Consider the following 18849-nt stretch of genomic DNA (forward strand, 5'->3'; position numbering starts at 1 on the left):
AGCAGAGACTGCATAACAAGACTCGTCTGTCTGACCTCAGGCCATCTCAGAGTATGTGTGTGTTTGTGTGTGTGCCTGTGTGTGTGTGTAACAGATAGTCAGAGTAAGTCAAGGGATGATTGTGCAAGACTCGTTCCCTGTTGTCACCTTGAGTATGCATGTGACACTGGAGCTTGTGTGCGCGCCTTTAGACGATGCTTATATGTGAGGCAGATTTGACTCTGTGCTGTTGGCCAGTTGCATGAGGTTGTGTTGTGCCAGACTCCCCATGGAGCTGTGCTACAAAACGACAAAACCTATGCAGCGGTATGATCTTTAACATCGTGACAACAGTTATCGTCCACAATGTTCTTCTCTTTTGCACATACATTTTTTAAATATATGCACATCAGTGGTAATGAGCTTACAGATTACCAAAAATGCCAGCTATAGCTCATTCTTTCCTCTCCTCAGCTTTTTGTAAAGGAAAACCGTGGATTGTTTATGAACATACTGTATACATAGTATATAGAGTATGTTCATGAAGTGCAAAACCAGTGGGTGCATGCATACCTACCATACTTCCTGGTCTAGCCTCAGGTAATAGTCCCCCCCCCTCCCCCAACTGCAAATGAGCTTTGTGGGAAAATAAAGTTCTGTACAGGACCATACCAATGTCTTTGAACTTGAACTTAAAAATTAGCATTTGCCAAAGTTTGGAACTTTTGAAGCTTAAAGAGTTTTTCCTTATTATTGTTATACTTCCTTAGTTTTTACATAACGACATGACCGCCCAGTATTAAATAATAGGGATTATTCTCAACAGTGAATCATGCAAAGCTACTGTAGTAGAGTCCAAAAAATGTGGCGCTGTAAATAAGCAAAAAGGGGACATTTAAGATGACTAATGACAGCGATTGCCAGTAATTGCCATAACATTGTTCTGAATACATGAAACAGTGAATCTGACATAGGCTGGTCTCTATGTTTTTGGTAAAAAGTATTTTGTTGAGGCTTTGATAATATTAGTAATGAGTAAAACTTACAAGAGACCAGTGGAGGATGCATTTACCAGTGGTTTCACTTGGAGTGCACGACTTCTTGTGTGTAGTGAGACGTAAGCATGACTAACATCAGTGGTATGCGGCTTGACCTTGATTTTTAAAAAGTATGTTAAATATATTTACAAAATAAAAAATACAGCTGAATTGAAAGACTTGAAAACTGTGTGACATGGTTAACCATCAGTATGTACAGGTGGATTAAAACGATTACTGAAAAATGAAAGTGGTGTTTTAACAAAACAGCTGGTTTGATCTTGTACATTCAGTCAAGCAAGTGATTTATGTTAATGTTAAAGTGTTGGTGGAGTCTTTTGGCTTAGGTAGATAGTAAGAACAAACTTATCTGTTGCATTGATAAATCACAGACATTTCCACACAATGGCCAGACGGTAACTGATCTCGACAGTGAAAGCAGAGCTAACAGCAGCTTGTCTAGCATGCTCGTCTCGCATCAGTTTCCTGCCAAAAACCAGACGTTTATCCACATTGTGCATGTGCAAACAACCAGAAAAGGCTGCCGGTCTCCTTTTATTGGGACCTGGATATGGCCTGTGGGTGAGACCATAGTGAAACTGAGTTAATCTTGCTTCCAGAGACAATAGGCAACAAGATAGCAGTTATTTCAAGGATGGATGCAGACCACTCTTTAACATGAAAGGAGAAAGATTCCTTTTACAATTGCACATTTTAATGGTCTGTTATGAGCTCTCATGGGCTGCCACTGGCTAACAGTGGTGGTAAGCAAATACCCCCAGTGCTATGCTAGCTGCATTGTAAACCTTTATCTTTCCCTGTAACCTTTTACCTACAAAATCTATCACATATGCATTCAGACAATTTGCTGTTTTTCTAAGGCACCATTTAGCGTGGGAGATGATTAGCAAAATCATACTTGTTAGAGCAATGTCATTATAGTGGTAATACTTAATAACTCATGAATTAAACCTTTTCAGGTAACTTTCACATCAGTGAGGAAGTTTTTTTTTTAATGCTGCTTAAGGGAAAAACTTAAAAGTTTTGTCTAATAGTTATTGTAGTGGTGGAGATGAGTGTCCTTCAAAGGGTGGCTGGGCTATCTCTTAGAGATAGGGTGAGGAGCTCGGTCCTTGAAGAACCGCTGCACCTCCACATCAAAAGGAGCCAGCCGACTTGGATGAGTAAGGATGTCTACTGGATGCCTCCTAGGCGAGGTGTTCTGAGCATGTCCTACCAGGAGGAAGCCCCAAGGCAGACCCATGACTTGCTGGAGAAAATATACCTCTCAACTGGCTTGGGAACGACTCAGTATTCTCCTGGATTAATTGGAAGAGGTAGCTGGGGTGAAGAAAGTCTGCATCCAAATGGAGATGAGCAGTAGAGCATGGATGGATAGAGTTATTGTGACATTTACTCACCCATTAAAACACAGCATTCTGGGAACATGTGACTGTTGTTATAATAATAAAGAGGTTCAAATGAGCCCGCAATAATTCTGAGATTTCTCACAGACTTCGATTACTGCTGTTGGGTTTGCATTTGTGCTAAAAAAAAAAAAAGGTACACAGATGCTAAACAATACAGTTTTTATTATTTCCTTCTGAAAATATTTTAATTGATAATTATGTTATGACAAACCCAGAAAAACACAGTTAAGTCATTCAAAAAGTGACAGTCTGCGTTGGCAAATCATCTGCAGGAAGAGCAAGTAACTCACATCTACTTAAAGGATCCCTTCAGGCAGTCTCTCTCGCTAACCCTAAGCCCGCTATCAGTTTTCATCAGCGTATGTGTGCGCTTGTGCACGTGTTACTGTGTGCACACTAACATACTGCATCATCTTTCTGCAGAAGGTCGCTCCTAATCTCATCATTTGTGGATTTTCTCCGTTCAGCTGTACAATCCCAGCTGAATACAACTCTTGTGTTTCCGTTTTTGTTTTTTGTCATCCTAACTCGTCTGCAGGACAGCAGGCATTCTAATCCAAGATTTGGGTTTTTAGCAAAAAGCCACCATCTGCTAGCTTGATCTTCTCATGCCATAAAAACGTTTTGATAGTAGACATTTAGAGTAAAAACATAATATGAGCAACTAGGTACTAAAATTAAATGTAAAATCTCCATTCTGTGAACATTAGAGTATGCCAAAGGTCAGCTTTTATCCTCCAACTTTTTGAAAGTGATTATTATTCAGTTTTAATGTGTCACACTCAGCTAGCTTAAAATAAAAATGTAAATAAGTTTACTCGTTAGTTACTTATTTTCCCAAAGGTTTTAGAGAAATCCAGTTTTTGTTTTCTAAGCAGGACACTTCTTTCTGTGCATAGAGAGTTTTAAGGTTTTGAAAAGAACTCATGAAGTGTGACATTAATGCACATAAATGTAAAACAATTTTTTCCTGCACGTCTCCATCATTCTGTTCATTTAGGGCCGTCTGCTGGTGAAAACTGGGCGTGTCCACCTAGGCGAGAAGGTTCTGCGTGATGCGGTTCAGATCCACAGCACCTCCCACGAAGCGTGGAGTGGACTTGGTGAGGCTCTTCAGTCTCGGGATTGCAACCAGGCCCCCGACTGCTTCTTGACAGCCCTGGAGTTGGAGGCCTCCAGTCCCGTCCGGCCCTTCACTGTCATCCCCAGAGAGCTCTGAGATGACGGCCTTGCAGTGGCCTTGAGGTTTGGGTTGGGGTGAAGATTTTGGCTATTTGTCAAAATGCTAAAATCTAATGATAAGCTGAAGAAAGACAATGGAAACACGAGCTTTAAATCAAAAGTTAGTTTTGGGTATTGGGTCTGTTTTTTTGCTGTTGGGGAGATGAACAGACTGATATCACTCATGTATTTACGATATTTGAAGACAAAATAAAATAAAATAGTATCTATTTCCCCAACTAGTTGGCAAGTGGTTGCTTTAAGTGGCTGGTGGTCGCAAGCATATAATTGGTTGCAAAGAGGTAAATTATGCAGCATGGAAGACCTCGATTTGACTGATTTGGTTGCTATCAGGTTGCCACAGTCAAATTTGTAGTTTGTAAGCTTGTCTGCAAACACTTGCCGAGTGGAAGTGAAACTGAAAAGTGCAACACAAACAGGAGATCGAGACTGCCCAAATTCGAAGTAAAAGTTGTGTCTTTCATGCAAATTACAAACAACCCGGACAATATAATGATGACAATCAGGTTTTTGGTGCAGCAGCCTCCAGCAGCCACTTGCCAACTGGGGCTTTGCAGGATTATGTTAATTATGAATTGTGGGAAAATTAAGACTTTTTTCAACCAAAAGAAAAAAACAAGTTGACCAAGTAAGTGCACTTGGTCTGGAGACTTTGTCTAAAACAAATTCCCAGTTAACCAAAAAAAGACCTCCAGCATAACCAGTCTCAGGAAGGGTGCTGGTCTACTGCACTGCAGGATAACTAAAAAGTGGTTGAAGGTCACCGGATCCAGCATCAACTGCATGTCATATACCAGTTTTAAACTGCAGGCTGGTTCCACAGGAGAGGAGAGGCCTGCCTAATTTCTTGTTTGTTAATTTTTGTGTAGTGGTCTAATTTTAATTGTACTAACGTGTGTTCAAAATTGAAACTGGTCTAACCCTACAGACCAGTCTAAAATACTTCTGTGGAACCAGCTGTTGGTATGAAGGCCTGATGGTGTACCCAGCCCTGTGAGCTGCAGTGTGCTGCAGGTCACTAAATTGAAATTCACATATTTGTTGCTTAAAGATATAAGTTTTCATTTTCTGAAAAATATTTATTTTTATTTATTTTGTTTTGGACTGAACTAGGCGAGCTGTCTCCCCATGTTTCATATTTTTCTTAAACTAATGTGACTTCAGGTTTAAGGGACAGAGGTTTGAGTGGTATTTATTTACTCATCTAACTTTAGTTTGTTTTCCAAAATTTTAGCCATTCCTTCATCAAGTATATTTTAAAGGACAAAGCGTTTAACAAATCACTTTTACCTCAACTTGAAAAAGTAATTAATCTCAGCAACTTGCTTTGTCTCTTTGATGATTATCAGTTTAATTGCTCCATAGTACCTATGTGAACATTGCTAGCTTCTAACACCACCAATTGTATTAATGTAGTTTGTGCGGATAAAGAAAGAGAGGGCTTTAGGTCTTTGCATATAAAAGACGGCTGTATAGAAAGTTAATATTTTTGCATAAGTAGCGTTCTGTTGTAAGTCTCCTGTGGAGTCTATGGAGGGATATTTTTAATGATTGCAATCACCGGGTTCATAAATTCAGAGATGTGCCGGTTACATCTTGAAATAAAAAGCATGTTGTTGTGTTCTGATACATGTGGCAGTGCAGATAGGTGGATATTGTACATGCTGTTTATCACAGCAGCAGCTCCACTTCATTATTATTTGGACCTTTGATGTATTTTTGATGATGGCCTTGACTGGTGTAGCTTTTTATGCACACATGCAGGCACAAACACTCCCTCCTGCTCAGCTTCAAAAGAACCAGCATGAACACGTCATTCCATATGGCATCATTATATGTGTGTACATGACGTATTTTAATACATGTGTATCTGCTCCCTCTGAATGATCCCTCTGGGATGTTAGCAGTCCATCTTCTGTTTGTACGGTACAGTAGGCCCTCATCCATGCACATATGCATGGGTGTGTGTGTATGTGTGCTTTTTGGGGGGTGGGGGTGGGGGGCTTGACTCATCTGTTCATAATGCCGTCAATTATAAACAACAATGGCTTTTAAAAATCACTGCTGGATTTTGTATCTTCACCTGCCTTGTCACTTGTGACTAATGGGCATCACTTCCGAGTGCCTAACCACATAAATGTGAGCAGTGGGACTGGGCTGCTGGCTTATGTAATACTGCCAGCACAGTTTTCTGCCTCCAAACTCCCTCCTCCTTTCCCTCCCTCTTTCTATTGCTCTCTCTCGCTCTCTCTCTCGCTCCCTCTAACCCTCTATGTCTCTTGCCCTCTCCCAGCTTGGCTGATGTGATGTGATGTGGCTTCGTTGCCTAGCAGCCATCCCCTTGTTTGAGTAACTGGGGAAGTGGAGAGAGATCTGGTCCTCTGAACAGCATACATATACAGTGGGAAGACACAAACAGTCACTACACACACACATACAAGACGTGTGGTTTTACAAGTTTGACAGTGTCTGTTTGATGTCTGCTGCTACCATGTGAGGAACAAACCAGCTATAATCAATGTCTCAGGCTGGTGTAAATTGATTTGTGTTATGGGAAGAGTCCCTGGCTTTGCTTTGAGAGAAAAAAAAAGCAGTCTGTTCTTCTCCCTCCCTGCAGCGTTGCAAGCACCAATCTCTACCTTCCCTGTATTCTTTTTTTTAAAAAGCTCTTGGCATGAAAATCCCTCATTCATTAATACTTCGATTTTTGGACATGGAGATTATCTATCACTGTCGCCTCTTTTCTGCCATCGGAATAGTCTATTTTTACTTTTTCTCCCTCCTCACTCACTGACTCTCCCTTGTTCCATCCTCTCCTCATTAGCACCGTGTGAGACACCTACGCAGGGGCTTCGGGAGATGAATGGTCTAATCCTCAAGGGGAAGGAGTGAAGCATTACATGGTGCACAAAGATACACACATACTCTGACAATGAGAGACATGCGATGAAGTCATTTTGAGGTACAGCACAAGTATATATGCTTAAACATGTAGTATACACACACATGTACACGCATTCATACTTACACTGTCACTGTGATGCCACCCGTGCACATCACTCTGGCGTCACTTTCATACCTGAGCAACACACCCTCCACGCCTCATGATAAACAAACGTACAACGAACTGCGATGACCGCTTTGGGGGAGGTTTCTATGCAAGCGTGGTATTCAGGTCATCAATGTGGATGCCAACCCGGCAGGGGCACATGGAGGGCACGGGCTGGGCGGTGCTGCTGCTGCGGGGCGCCAACAAGGAAACCGTAAACCATCACTGTGATGACCAAACAAGGCTGGGGAGTCATGGATGGGTGAGGGGTGTGATGGAGGTTATAAGGATCAGATGTGGTTTCATAATCTCATTTATTAATAAAATGACAGATGCGTCGGAGTTGATCCCCAAGGGGAAAATGTGTTCGAGCATTTTCAGTGTTCACGTGTTGACATAAGAATGTATTCAAAATGCTGTAAAAATCATTTGTAAAATAAAAAGTAAAATGTTTTGATGATTGAGATGATTTTTCAGTTAAAAAAACAAACAAAAAAACTCAATAAATGTTTGTTTATAGCTTCAAAACAAAATCTGCCTGAATCGATATACTGTAGGCTATAATGAAAATTTAACATTATAAAAGGCATGAGTGTCATTTTCAAAGGTTGGCTAAAAGATTTATCTAACATTTTTTTCTCATGATTACGTGCTTTCTGCAGACTTACTGCACTAGCTAGTAGGCAGTTAGCTTAACCTAGCATAAAGTTTAAGCTAATAGAGGAAAAGGATTTTTTTTTCTAAAGGTAAGTAAATCTGTTTACTGTAACTTCAAAAGGTCGATATTTAACACAATGTGTAAAGTCCAAAGTTGTTGAATTTATGCCACTTTTTAAAATAATACAAAATAGATTTTTGCACTAAGCTATGCTAGCCTTAAATTTACATTTAACAAACAGATATCAGAGCTATATTTACTTTAGTGCCATTCCACAATTCTGACTCCTATGTTACAAATCCCAGTGTTACAGCCTGAAAAAAAATGTTTACAGGTTGGTGTACAAGTAATTTTTTTTTTCACTACTGATAGACGGATGCCAACACTGCTAGCTAGCTATGGATACAAGTTGCTAACCTTTCTAGCATTATTAACTTAGCCCTCCACCTTCCTGTGTAAGTATGGTAAGTTGTAGCGCTGAAAGAATCTACATGCACCATCTAAAATCCTTTGCCAGACACTAGAATATCTGATATACCTGCTTATTGATATAAAATTGGTGTTATATTACTCTCACATTGTTGCCACCCTGCTGCCAGCCTCATTTCTTGGACATGCTCTGGCACTCATTTTTATGAGGCTGAAATTTTCAAGCAAGCAGGCCCAATAACGCCACAGTAAACAGCAGCCTGGTCAGCAGTTTGTTGTCTTCCATCAATCGCCAGATCCAAAACTTGATAGCCCTCCAGCGCTGTTGGCCCACGTTCCACACACTGTGCGCCAGCACCATTACCCACTTAAACAATGACCCCCTTGTTCACTAACAGTCGCTCATTGGAGCTGATTAAATTTTTAAATGTCATTTAATAGAAGTGTAATGTACCTCCTGTGTGTCTGTCAGCAGCTTGAGATGGGCGGTGAAAGGATACCTAGTTAACCTCCCAGTGTGTCGGACCGCCTGCTAGATTCCTTGGTCGTCACCCTTAGTGTAGGGCTGTAGTGTTGAAAGTGAATGAGCCTGAAGCCCTCTGAACATAAACCTGCAAATCTCTTTGTCTATCCTCACTCCTGGTGTTTCAAGGTGATGTGTTATACAGATGGAGCAAGATGGAGCTAGTACTGCAGGGCCATTTTAGCTCAACGCAATGTCAGTGAATAAACAATGGCTGCACTGTTCAAGGGTTTATTTGTTTGGAGAACTTTAGCTGGGACTTAACAAACCAATAAGAAGTCCCACACCAGTGCTGGATTAGAGTATTTTTAAGTAACCTCACATTCTTTGAAAATTCCAGTGGTCTGCCTTCGTCATCGCTCCGAAGCCGGGTCCATTTTCTCAGCATGTTGTTTAGTGTTAGCTGTTAATTTGACATCCTCAACTCTGGCCCAACGGTGGAGCTGAGTAGCACGGTCAAATTTTGCTGTAAGCTGCCAAAAACACAGATTTATTCCAGACGTTCACCGATGCGCTGCATTGCTTCCCGAATGTCGTCCGGATCTCATTAAGCTGTTCCCAGAAAGAGGAGTCGATGTTTGGGCTGCTTGTACGACTTACCCTGGCACCAGATGTTCTTGTACCCATTAAATGAGAGAATTCCACTGTGCCAACGCAACTGAAATCATGCTTAAAACACCTTTGCCACCACATGAAAAACTAGCAGAGATAAGAAACAAAAAGAAGGACGATGTGTGTGTGTGGCAGGATTTGTTGTGTTACTTTGATGTTTTTACTCGTCATAGATTAAGAAAAACTGATATGTTGGATTATGTTGATTCCCCACGGAGCCTTTAAGAAATTTGTGTGTGTGCACATGCTTGCAGGTTTGCGCATCAGTTTGCAAAGCGCATTTTTAAAAAGCAAAGGATCACAAGCGCGTGTGCATTCGCTGCATTGCACGGATGTGCAAGTGTTTATTTTAATGCACCGTGCATCTACGAGGGTGAGCTTGATTGACAACAGAAGAGCGGGTGCCCGGCCGTGCCTGTGGTCAAGGCAGGCTGTGGGAGGTGGAGGGTGTTAAGTCGTCAGTATGAGGCATATGTCAGAGATCAGTGCTGGACTGTGGAGATCATTGAGATGAGAAGGGAGGAAGGGCACGAGGGGGCACGAGGGGTTGATGGAGTCAGAGATTACTGGCGGCTTGGTGCCTTGACTGCAGGCCATTCTGGCTGTTTGTTACACACAAACAAACACGCACACATATCTCTCCTACTGTATCTTCCTCGCAAGTGCTGACTGTGGAGATCCAGCTCTCAAGAGAGTGTATGCAAAGCCCCGTGTTAATAAGATTGCCTTCTACTCTGAGTGGTAGTGTATCCTCTTTTGTCTCTGGAATAATGACAGGGGGAATAAGAGACTGGCCCTTCAACCTCATCAAGCTTTTAAGTGTCAGCAACTGAAGGAAAACAGAGAGTGTGTGTGTGTGGGAGGGCTTTAACTGTTGTCTAAGTAGATGTGCTATGATAGTGCTGCACAAGACTTCCATGACCACCGTCCCAAATAGTCATGTCAAGACATAAAAGATTCAGCCGGATGCCTCAGAAGTAGCTCGTAACCTCTTCCACAGCAGCTGGCTGAATTGTCAGTGGTGTTTTTTTGTTACCTCGCAGATGTTTATTGTCTGCTTGGAATGACAATGTGAAAAATCACAGTGGAAATCCTCCATTTTAACACACTGAACCAGACCTAGTGAATTAGTCCCACTTCATGGACTACAGCAGTGAAAGATGCATTTAAATGGGTGTTTTTCTAGCATCATTCAGTCGTTCGGTAAAACAATAAGCTGTAAATGCAACGCTTAGATACAATCAGCTGTACTAAATTGAAATTGTAAGTTCAATTCAATTCAGTTTTATTTGCAAAGAGCAAAATTCCCTCAATGAGCTTTGTATTGTAAAATAAAGAATCTACAATATTAGAGAGGAAATCCCAACAATTACACGACCACCTATGAGCAAGCACTTGGTGACAGTGGGAAGGAAAAACTTCCTTTTAACAGGAAGAAACCTCCAGCAGATCGAGGCTCAGGCAGGGGCGGCCATCTGCCGTGACCAGTTGGTAAAAACAGGGATACCCATGGAACTCTAATGGTCTAGACCAGCGGTCCCCAACCATTTTTTGCGCCACGGACTGGTTTATGTCCGACAATATTTTCACGGACCAGCCTATAAGGTGTTGTGGATAAATACAGCAAAATAAAACCAGTACCGGTACCAAACAAAAAAAAGATTTATTCATAATACACGGGAAAAGACCCAGGGAAACCGAGTTAACAATAAAATAGATTTAAAAAATAACGATAAAAACCCTGAAAACCATAAATTTCACACCCGAGCCTCAACACATCGTGGCCCGGTACCAAACGACTCACGGACTGGCACCGGTCCGTGGCCCGGGGGTTGGAGACCGCTGGTATAGTTGGTCTCCAACGACTCTTCGTAGTCTCTTTTTATCTGCTGAACGTTTCCCTGTGAATATATAAGCTAGATAAACAGCTTGTAAGTCTGCTGTTTGGGCCTACGCATAAGAACGAAACAAAGAGCTGAAAAGCCCTAAAATATTTCACACAAATGAAGGAAGATGCGATTGCGTGATAACAAAAATCCATTTGATCCACCATGAATATGAAGAGTATAGGTGAGTGCTGCTTCAGTGTTCAACTAGCAAAGAGATTAGGGTATGCTTTTTTTAAAGTGAGGTAGCTACTGGTGCTCAAACACTTGATGGGAAATTTACAGATTCCAGACGATTTTCTTCCAAACGAGTTAAATAGTGAGTTCAGATCTTTACTCGTCATTTGACTTCTTTTCTGTGAATCAGCTTTAACATAACTGTTCTTCATCCTTACAATATTACTGTATGCGTTGTACTAACACAACACTCAAATATCTTAATAAAGTGGGCTTTAATCCCTGGATCTCATTAACAGAGTGTGGTTGGGCCGAAGAGCCGAGTACAACCGAGTCCCTCAACAACTCTACAATAAAGTAGTGCATGCATGCTCAGCGAAACTCCTGTCTGGGTAAATAACAGTGTCCAGATTCCTAACAGTAACAGCTTGTTTGTTATATCTGTGCCTATCCCCTATTGCATGGTAATCTACAACAGCATTATGTTCACTTAGAGGCGATTCCTATCTGCGCTGCTCTCCGTGTCCCAGGCTTGTTTGTTTAGTTGAAAGAAAGAGCGAGTATGTGGAGTAGGTAGCGATAAGAATAGCTGTTTTATTGTGTGCCACTGCCTTGGCCTCTAATACCGAATGTGTTATCTGAGGGTGCAGCATGCCACACTAAGCTATGTGCATGTGACGCATGGCTGAGCAGCATTCCTCCTCCTGAGTGCATCGCAGGGCAGAGATAGTAGGAAGGCAAAGGCAGCCTGACTGCCAACAGAGAGGGAAAGAGGAGCGAGAGAGGGAAGAGAGATGAAGGGAGGGCGCAATACCGGGAACATGTAGTTAAGTGGAATGAAGTACCCTTTGTTGCAGATAAGATCATTCTGCTTCCCTGGCCGGCGTCACTAAAGCAATTTGAGCACGACGAATGTAGCTGATTATGTTGTTGGCAGACCACAAAATCCCTCACTGACATGCAGATAAACGTTGCTCCAAGTAATAAAAGACCAAAGGTTTTCCTTCTTTCATGCAGCCATGATTTTACTTTTATCTTATATTTAAAACACAGGATTATGTGACTTCACTCTGTAAGTTGAAACAATGACTAAATGCAGGGATCCTTGTATCATGGAAAATTAAGATGGCTCCTTAACGTCTTTGTGCAAACGACTTCCTGAAAGGATCGTAGGCCCCCGGTCCTGGAGTGTTCTGTGAAATACACAAGTAACTGTAATTACTTTTCAATTTATAATATATTGTCAGTTTGTAGCTTTCTAGTATGAATTCAGAGAATTCTAAATGCTGTAACCTTTGATTGCTAACAAACAGGAGACTGCAACCAAAGAAACAAACATAAAGTGTAACCAATATGAGGTCTAAGCTTCAACACATCTCAGTATTTAATATCCAAGTACTCCAAACACTACAGGAGGAAGGGAACGCCATTCATTCAGAAGATATCCCCTCAGTTGGTGTTTGGTGCAGAGCGGTTTCTATCACATCCGTCTAAAAATTACCCATGAGTGATCAGCTGAAAGCCTAATCATACGATTCACACCATTAGCTTTCTTATAAGATCGTTCAGTGAGACTCTACGGCCCATGGATGGAGGCATTGTCTTCCTGAAAGAGAGCACTCCATCGGAATGGAAATGTTCACAGTATATAGTTTATAAATTAGAACAACTTTGTATTGATTCGCAATACAAAAGGCATGTCTATGAGTATTATAATGTATGGATGTTACTACAGGTTGAATCCTAATGTATCTGTAATAACTTATAGACTACATCTACTCTGATGAAACAATCTGATAGAAATAGTTGCTCTTTTATTCTATATTCTGCTCTATGCATACTGTTACAATGGTCCATACTTATATGCAATAAATAAATATGGTCAATGTTTCAAATAATGAGCTCAGAATATGAATGAGTAATACCTGCGAGCCAAAACTGTGCAATGCATTAAATTGTTGGCCATATTTCCTAAATGCAGCTGTTATTTTAGGCACTTTCCTTACTGAAACACTAACCAGTTGATCGCTATTGACTAAATATCCTGCCATCTGTGCCTCAACCCTCTATCGAAGTCACTTAGGACTTTTCCTCCTGCAGTCTTATGCAAAATTAGAATTGTCCGCGCCTGCTAGACTTGTTTTGCTTTGCATCTGCTTTCTCTTTTAATCTGTCTCCAGTCCGTGTTATCCGTGCCCCATTCCATTTGGATAAATTCAGTGTGTGTTTGATTTCTTTATCCTGTTACATAATCTTGTGATGTTATATTTTATTTACAGGAGTTATCTAAATCCCGTTTAATAACTAATCCCTTTAAAATCAGATGAATTTCCATTAAAAGCATGTAAAAATATGATCATCATTTAAACAAATTGAAAAAGCACCTAATAACATAAAAATGTTCTAATGCAGCTAATGTAAAAAAGGAAGGCTTAAATTAGTAATTACGGCATGTAGAAAAACACAAGAAATGTAAATAAGACTCACTGAGTGCACACCATGTAGCCGTGGCAACGTGGATTTGAAACAGGAAGTGATGGCTTTAGCTGGTTTGGTCTGTGGGTCGTAGTGGCATGGAGCAGGGCCATCTTTCTGAAGGAAATAGCAGTAAAATATTGATGTATCTAGCTCTGTGATTAACCTCCAGGGTGCTTACCCACCAAGCTTAGAGCAAAATTGTCAAAGACTGTAAATAGAAGATGAAGATTTAGCACCAAGATGGCCAAAATGCTTAACTTAAAGCTCCAGAATAAGAAGCTTCACCAACTAAAGGGTGATATCGGCCATTTCTATCTTTTATATACAGTTCACAGGTTCATGGTGCACTACTATTGCACACCATGTCCTCTATCATTTTTAATTCCTTGGCTCTTTGATGTTTGCTCATGAAAACCTATTGTTGTCCCAGTCTGATACTCAATCATCTGAAGGATGTGCTAACCATGTACACCACTTCTATTTCGAGGTCTTACATTTAAGACATACAATATATCAATTCAGTCCTGACTTTTAACCTTTGCCAGCAGATGTGTGGTACACAGATTAGCGTGTTGCGTCACAGCAGCACGGTCACTGGTTCAAGCCCTGACTGGAGCCTCTCTGCGTGGAGTTTGGATGTCCTACCTGTACTTGTGTGGGTTTCCTCTGGCTTCTTCCCACATTCTAAAGACATGTTAGGTTAACTGGTGAGTGTATATGAGATAAAGTGTATGGAATAAAGCACAGTATGAACTTATGGCATTAGTCACACGTGGCTTGTAGTCTAAAGAGCATTGAGTGGTTGCTACAACAAGACAAGCACTTATATAAATATCAGCGCATTTCATCACAGGTACGTTCAAGGCTAGTTTCTGTCAGAACTCGGTCAGTCCTTCTTCCTCTCTGTGCCTTTCACTTCTCCTTTCCCGTTACCCACTAACACACATACTGGTCATCACCAGCGGCGTGCCATGCAGAAATAGCATCACCCCTCCTCCGCTCTCCTCCATAAGACTGTCGTCCTGTCCCTGAACACAGGACGGGCCTTTTATTTTCCATCCCTCCTTGATTCTGACAGAAGAAGACAGGATAGTGCTTTTTTCCCCTCTACCCTGCTCCTTGCAGCAGTGGCTACTACCATTACATGCCATTTGATTCCAGTTGCCAGCTCACTTGATCCTCACTACCCTGCCTGCCAGCGCCTCGGCACGCCTGCCTGATGCTAACAGAGGTGCTAATGCAGGTGTATTTCATGGTAGTCAGCGGGCAGCTGTGAAACTCTTGTGCATGTGTGTTTGGGCCAATGCGCTTGGCATACTTTCCTGCTGCGGTACAGTGTGTAAGAAAGGTTCTCCTGGGCGACGTAGGTACCTGGCATATTCTGCAACTGTCTGTGAAACTTTTAAACTTTGACTTCTTTTTCCACCGGTGCCTTGATATTCATTAAAGTTTTAAACCTTTCTAAGATTAGGTGAAATCAAAAAAAAAAGAAAAGAAATATCTCTAATGATTTTTCTTAAGGAAAGTTTTATAGAACTTTGCAGTTTCCAGTTGTGTAGTTGAAGGTATCACTACTTTATGGGAAAAGTGCAAATGGAAAATAATAACAACTCCACCCACTGGGTAGATCTCGAATATGTTCAGCAAAGACATGAGATTTCTTCCTCTGGGGGTCTTAAATGAATGCCACTGCCAGCTGTACAGTAGGCCACATTAAAACAGCTAACAATAGAGAACATCCACATCAGAATATATGCAATTTTTAAATGAATTCAGGCGACTTTAAATCTCAAGGCTTAAGTCTCAGCTAGTGCAGTCAAATCAAAAGCACAACATATAAATCTGAGACACAAAATTTCACCAGGAAGGAGAAATTAAGTCAAATCAAGCCAAATAACTAAATTAAATAAATATACATCCATGTAAGGAAGTCAGATTCGTGTTATTCTGAGTTACAAGGAAAGAAATTTCAAATTCCCGCGCTGGGCCACACCAATTTTTTCATCACATACCATTAAGACTCCTCAGCTTTGATATTCTAATGTTTCCCACATGCAGCTGCTTAACCTTTGACAAAAAAATCTTGTCTCTGAGTTGCTTTGACACCAGCGATGGCAGAAAACTGCTCCCAACTCTGCAGTAATAACACCCTCGGGATTTCTTAGCGCCTTTCCTTCTCTGTCAACACTCAGCAGCTGCCAGCGCAGCTCAAATATCCATCGGCTACCAGCACCGAAGCTGCAATATGAACCAAAGCTTACTGGTCAACCAGAGGAGTGCCATAACAGGCCCTCAAATGGGGGAAAACGATACAGTCAGACCGCCCGTGGGATCGGTTTTCTTCGACCCTTGCGGTTGTCATAACTGGCTTGTGCACATTAGGTCATAGCTTGTAATCAAAACCTATTGAAAGTGTATTGTAATGAAGCCTTTTTGTGGACAATGGAAAGACTGAATGGTGTTAATAATTGGTCCTGGCGATCAGATCCTACTTACAGGCAGAAAGCTGATCCGCTGCACAGTCGAGCGAAACATCACATGCCTGCGAGAACAGGAGATAAGAGAAGGAAGGGGGCAAAAGAAAAATAACAATAAGGAGAAAAAGTGAGAGAAGAAATGGATAAGGAAGTTTGTGATCGGCAGCAGAGGAAAGGAGAGAGCAGCCTGGTGATTGCTCCTCCATCTTTGAGCTGCATGGAGGTGAGAGAGGGAACCAGAAAGCCGGATGAGGAGGAAGGATTTCGCGATCAAGGGATGATTCGTGGCTTGTCTGCGCCGCTGTGATCTGAAAGTTAAAGAGTGGCTGTTTGTCGAGCGCTTACTTGCAGGGGATCTTCTCCACTGGTCTCGCTGTCACATTGTAGTCACACGGCGAAGTGTTTATGTGCTGGCAGAAGGAGAAAAAGAAGATAAAGATGTTTTTTAAATATATACGAAAGTATCACCCTGAGTTTGTTTTTGTTTTTTGAGGGGGGCACCTATTGTGCTTAAAGTAAAGTATGGATGATAGCTGGTTACATCCAAACAGACTTCCACAACGGAGCAGTTAATAAATATTGCTGAAGTAAATTACACCCCTAGGCTACTGAAAGCAGAAGTCTATCGTTTAAAAGTTTCTGCTCATAATGACTTCAATCTCTATGGGGAGGTTGCCAGGTTTGACTCCAGGGCCTGAAATCTATACCTGCTAAACTATACTGTTAGTATATGTGGCTGTAAAATAAAAGATTTTTCTCTTTTTTATTGTTTTAACAAATAACCATTTATTCTTCCACGCGTCCATAACTTTGACTTGCTGTATTTCTTTTTAGTTGCATAAGAGCCAGATTAGTTTGATCCTATTTTCTAGTGCTGCGTGGCACAAAGTGAATTCAGCTATGTGAAAGAGAAGGTTTCCACTGGACTATATGCAGTCCTATGGAAAGCTAAGTAAAGCCTTGCTGCTTCTGTTGGAATTAATGGGGCTGGTAATGTGGTCTAATGTCTAATCAGATGCATTTGATTGATTGATCATTAACAAACGCGAGCATTTCTAGTTTGCTCGTCTGGAGCATTCATGTGTGTGTTAACTGCAAATTCAGGGTCAGACCGTGCAATGTGCAGAGAAACTGCAAAAAACAAAGGGTTGCCTAGAGAAACCCTCTTCTCTATAAAGAGAACATGGCACCACGGCTTAGCTTTGAAAAGTTGTACCCAAAACTACAAGATCAGGAGCAGTATCCTCTGGACAGACAAGACCAAAGCAGCGATTTTTAGTTATGGACAGCGCTGTGTTTGGCAAATCCAAACAGAACATATCAGCACAAACACCTGATACCAAGTGCCAAGGACAATGGTGGAGGGCTGGTTATTTGGGCTTGTTTTGCAGCCACAGGACCTGGGAACCTTGTACTCATTGAGTCAGCCATGAACTCCTCTGTAGAGTGTTCTGCAGTCAAATGTGAGGCCATCTGTCCAACAGCTCAAGATTGAAAACTGAGCCCAAACTGAGTCATGCAACAGGACAATGATCCTGAACACAGCAGCAAATCCGCAACAGGATGTGTTAAAATGTCTCAGAGTCTAAACTGAAATGCTGTGGCAGGACCTTAAGAGAGCTGTGTATAAACTAATGCCTGTAAGAAACTGATAGTCGTAAAGAAGCTCCCCACCTTGATTTGTTGACATCATACTGGTTTCTTTAAGCTATTTCAGTGATTAAATGTTAAGTATAACTTCTTTACGCTGAAAGAAAGGGGAACAATTTAGAGGTGCACCTTGTTTTACCGGTTAGTAGGTAGTTATTGGAGCCACCTAATATTGAACTGGGCTGTACCTGACCCACGATGTAAACCTTTGTTGTGTTAACTCAAGTAAAGAAGCTTCATACTCAGCAGCAACTGGTTGGCTACATATGGCTTCTATCTCAAGTGAAAGCAAAAACTATGCAAACTTTCATATGACAAAAGGATCAGTAAATGAGTCTCCGTGCTACCTTGTCTCTAATTCCAAGGGTGAAAATGTCGGGTCGGGGGCAGTTCTTGAAAGAGTAGGAAGCCTGGTGCATCAGGACTTCCTGGGTGGAGTCTGTATATTCATACGCTCCAGGCAGCAGCAGATCCCCCTTACGCACACCCAGGGTCTGAGTTTTTCTGCCCACACCTTTGAAGCCGTAAGTTTTTTTCACAGGGTTCAGGTCAGCCTCCTCAACGAAGTCTCGGACGTGGTAGGTTCCCGGGATGGGTGTGTCCTGGAAGAGTGGGAGCATGGGGAATCTGTGACCCACATTTCTTAATTTCATAACTATTTTACAACAGTTCAAAGTCTGACATTTTGGAACAATACAAGAGCAATGCTGCAGTAAGTTCATGGATGGGTGACCTCATGAGAGACAGCTGTTGAATTCCACTGAAGATGCCAATTTCACTCAATTTCCAGCAACCAGAATGATCGAAATCATTGATTAGTTGAAGGTTAATATTAATGTCATTATTTTCTGATGCCTGTCGTTGTGATGTGTCATTTTACTCATGCATGTAAGTGGCATGTGGGTTTTGGGCTGTGCTGAAGCACACACTTGGTTTCAGAGAGTCCATGAAACCAAACAGCAGTGCAACACCTACTCTCAGTGTTCCCAGCCACCAGCTCCACCGTGTCATCACCCTGCAGATAGGAACGAGGCACAGGTCACACCAGACTGCTTCTGCTATGATGACATCGCTATGCCAACAATGTGTTGATTCGTCTCCCACCTTGTCCTCATGCAACCACACACAGAGTTATGAGAGTTTTAAAGATAAAGCCTCACCTTATCTGTCCTGTGACCACTCCGGGACATGTCACTGGCTTCAGAGGCGACTTTGTTTCATC

General features: G+C 41.7%; 2 protein-coding genes across 2 annotated transcripts in view; one reads left to right on the forward strand and one right to left on the reverse strand.

Annotated features, from left to right (window-relative positions):
* ttc7a (tetratricopeptide repeat domain 7A) overlaps positions 1–7198 on the forward strand; it is a 62629-nt gene extending 55431 nt beyond the window's left edge. Inside the window, exon 21 of the mRNA XM_063491236.1 lies at positions 3447–7198. Coding sequence (XP_063347306.1) covers positions 3447–3665 — 219 coding nt within the window. The 3' untranslated portion in view covers positions 3666–7198. The remainder of the gene's footprint in view (positions 1–3446) is intronic.
* A 4957-nt stretch (positions 7199–12155) lies between these two features.
* stpg4 (sperm-tail PG-rich repeat containing 4) lies at positions 12156–18849 on the reverse strand. Its single transcript, XM_063490939.1, has 7 exons — positions 18788–18849; positions 18603–18642; positions 17975–18229; positions 16323–16387; positions 15997–16042; positions 13510–13614; positions 12156–12215 (listed from the first exon to the last, which is right to left on the reverse strand). The coding sequence occupies exons 2-7, from the start codon at positions 18636–18638 to the stop codon at positions 12156–12158; spliced, it is 567 nt and encodes a 188-aa protein (XP_063347009.1). The 5' UTR covers positions 18639–18642; positions 18788–18849.

Source organism: Pelmatolapia mariae, linkage group LG13, assembly GCF_036321145.2.
Source record: "Pelmatolapia mariae isolate MD_Pm_ZW linkage group LG13, Pm_UMD_F_2, whole genome shotgun sequence".
Taxonomy (NCBI): domain Eukaryota; kingdom Metazoa; phylum Chordata; class Actinopteri; order Cichliformes; family Cichlidae; genus Pelmatolapia; species Pelmatolapia mariae.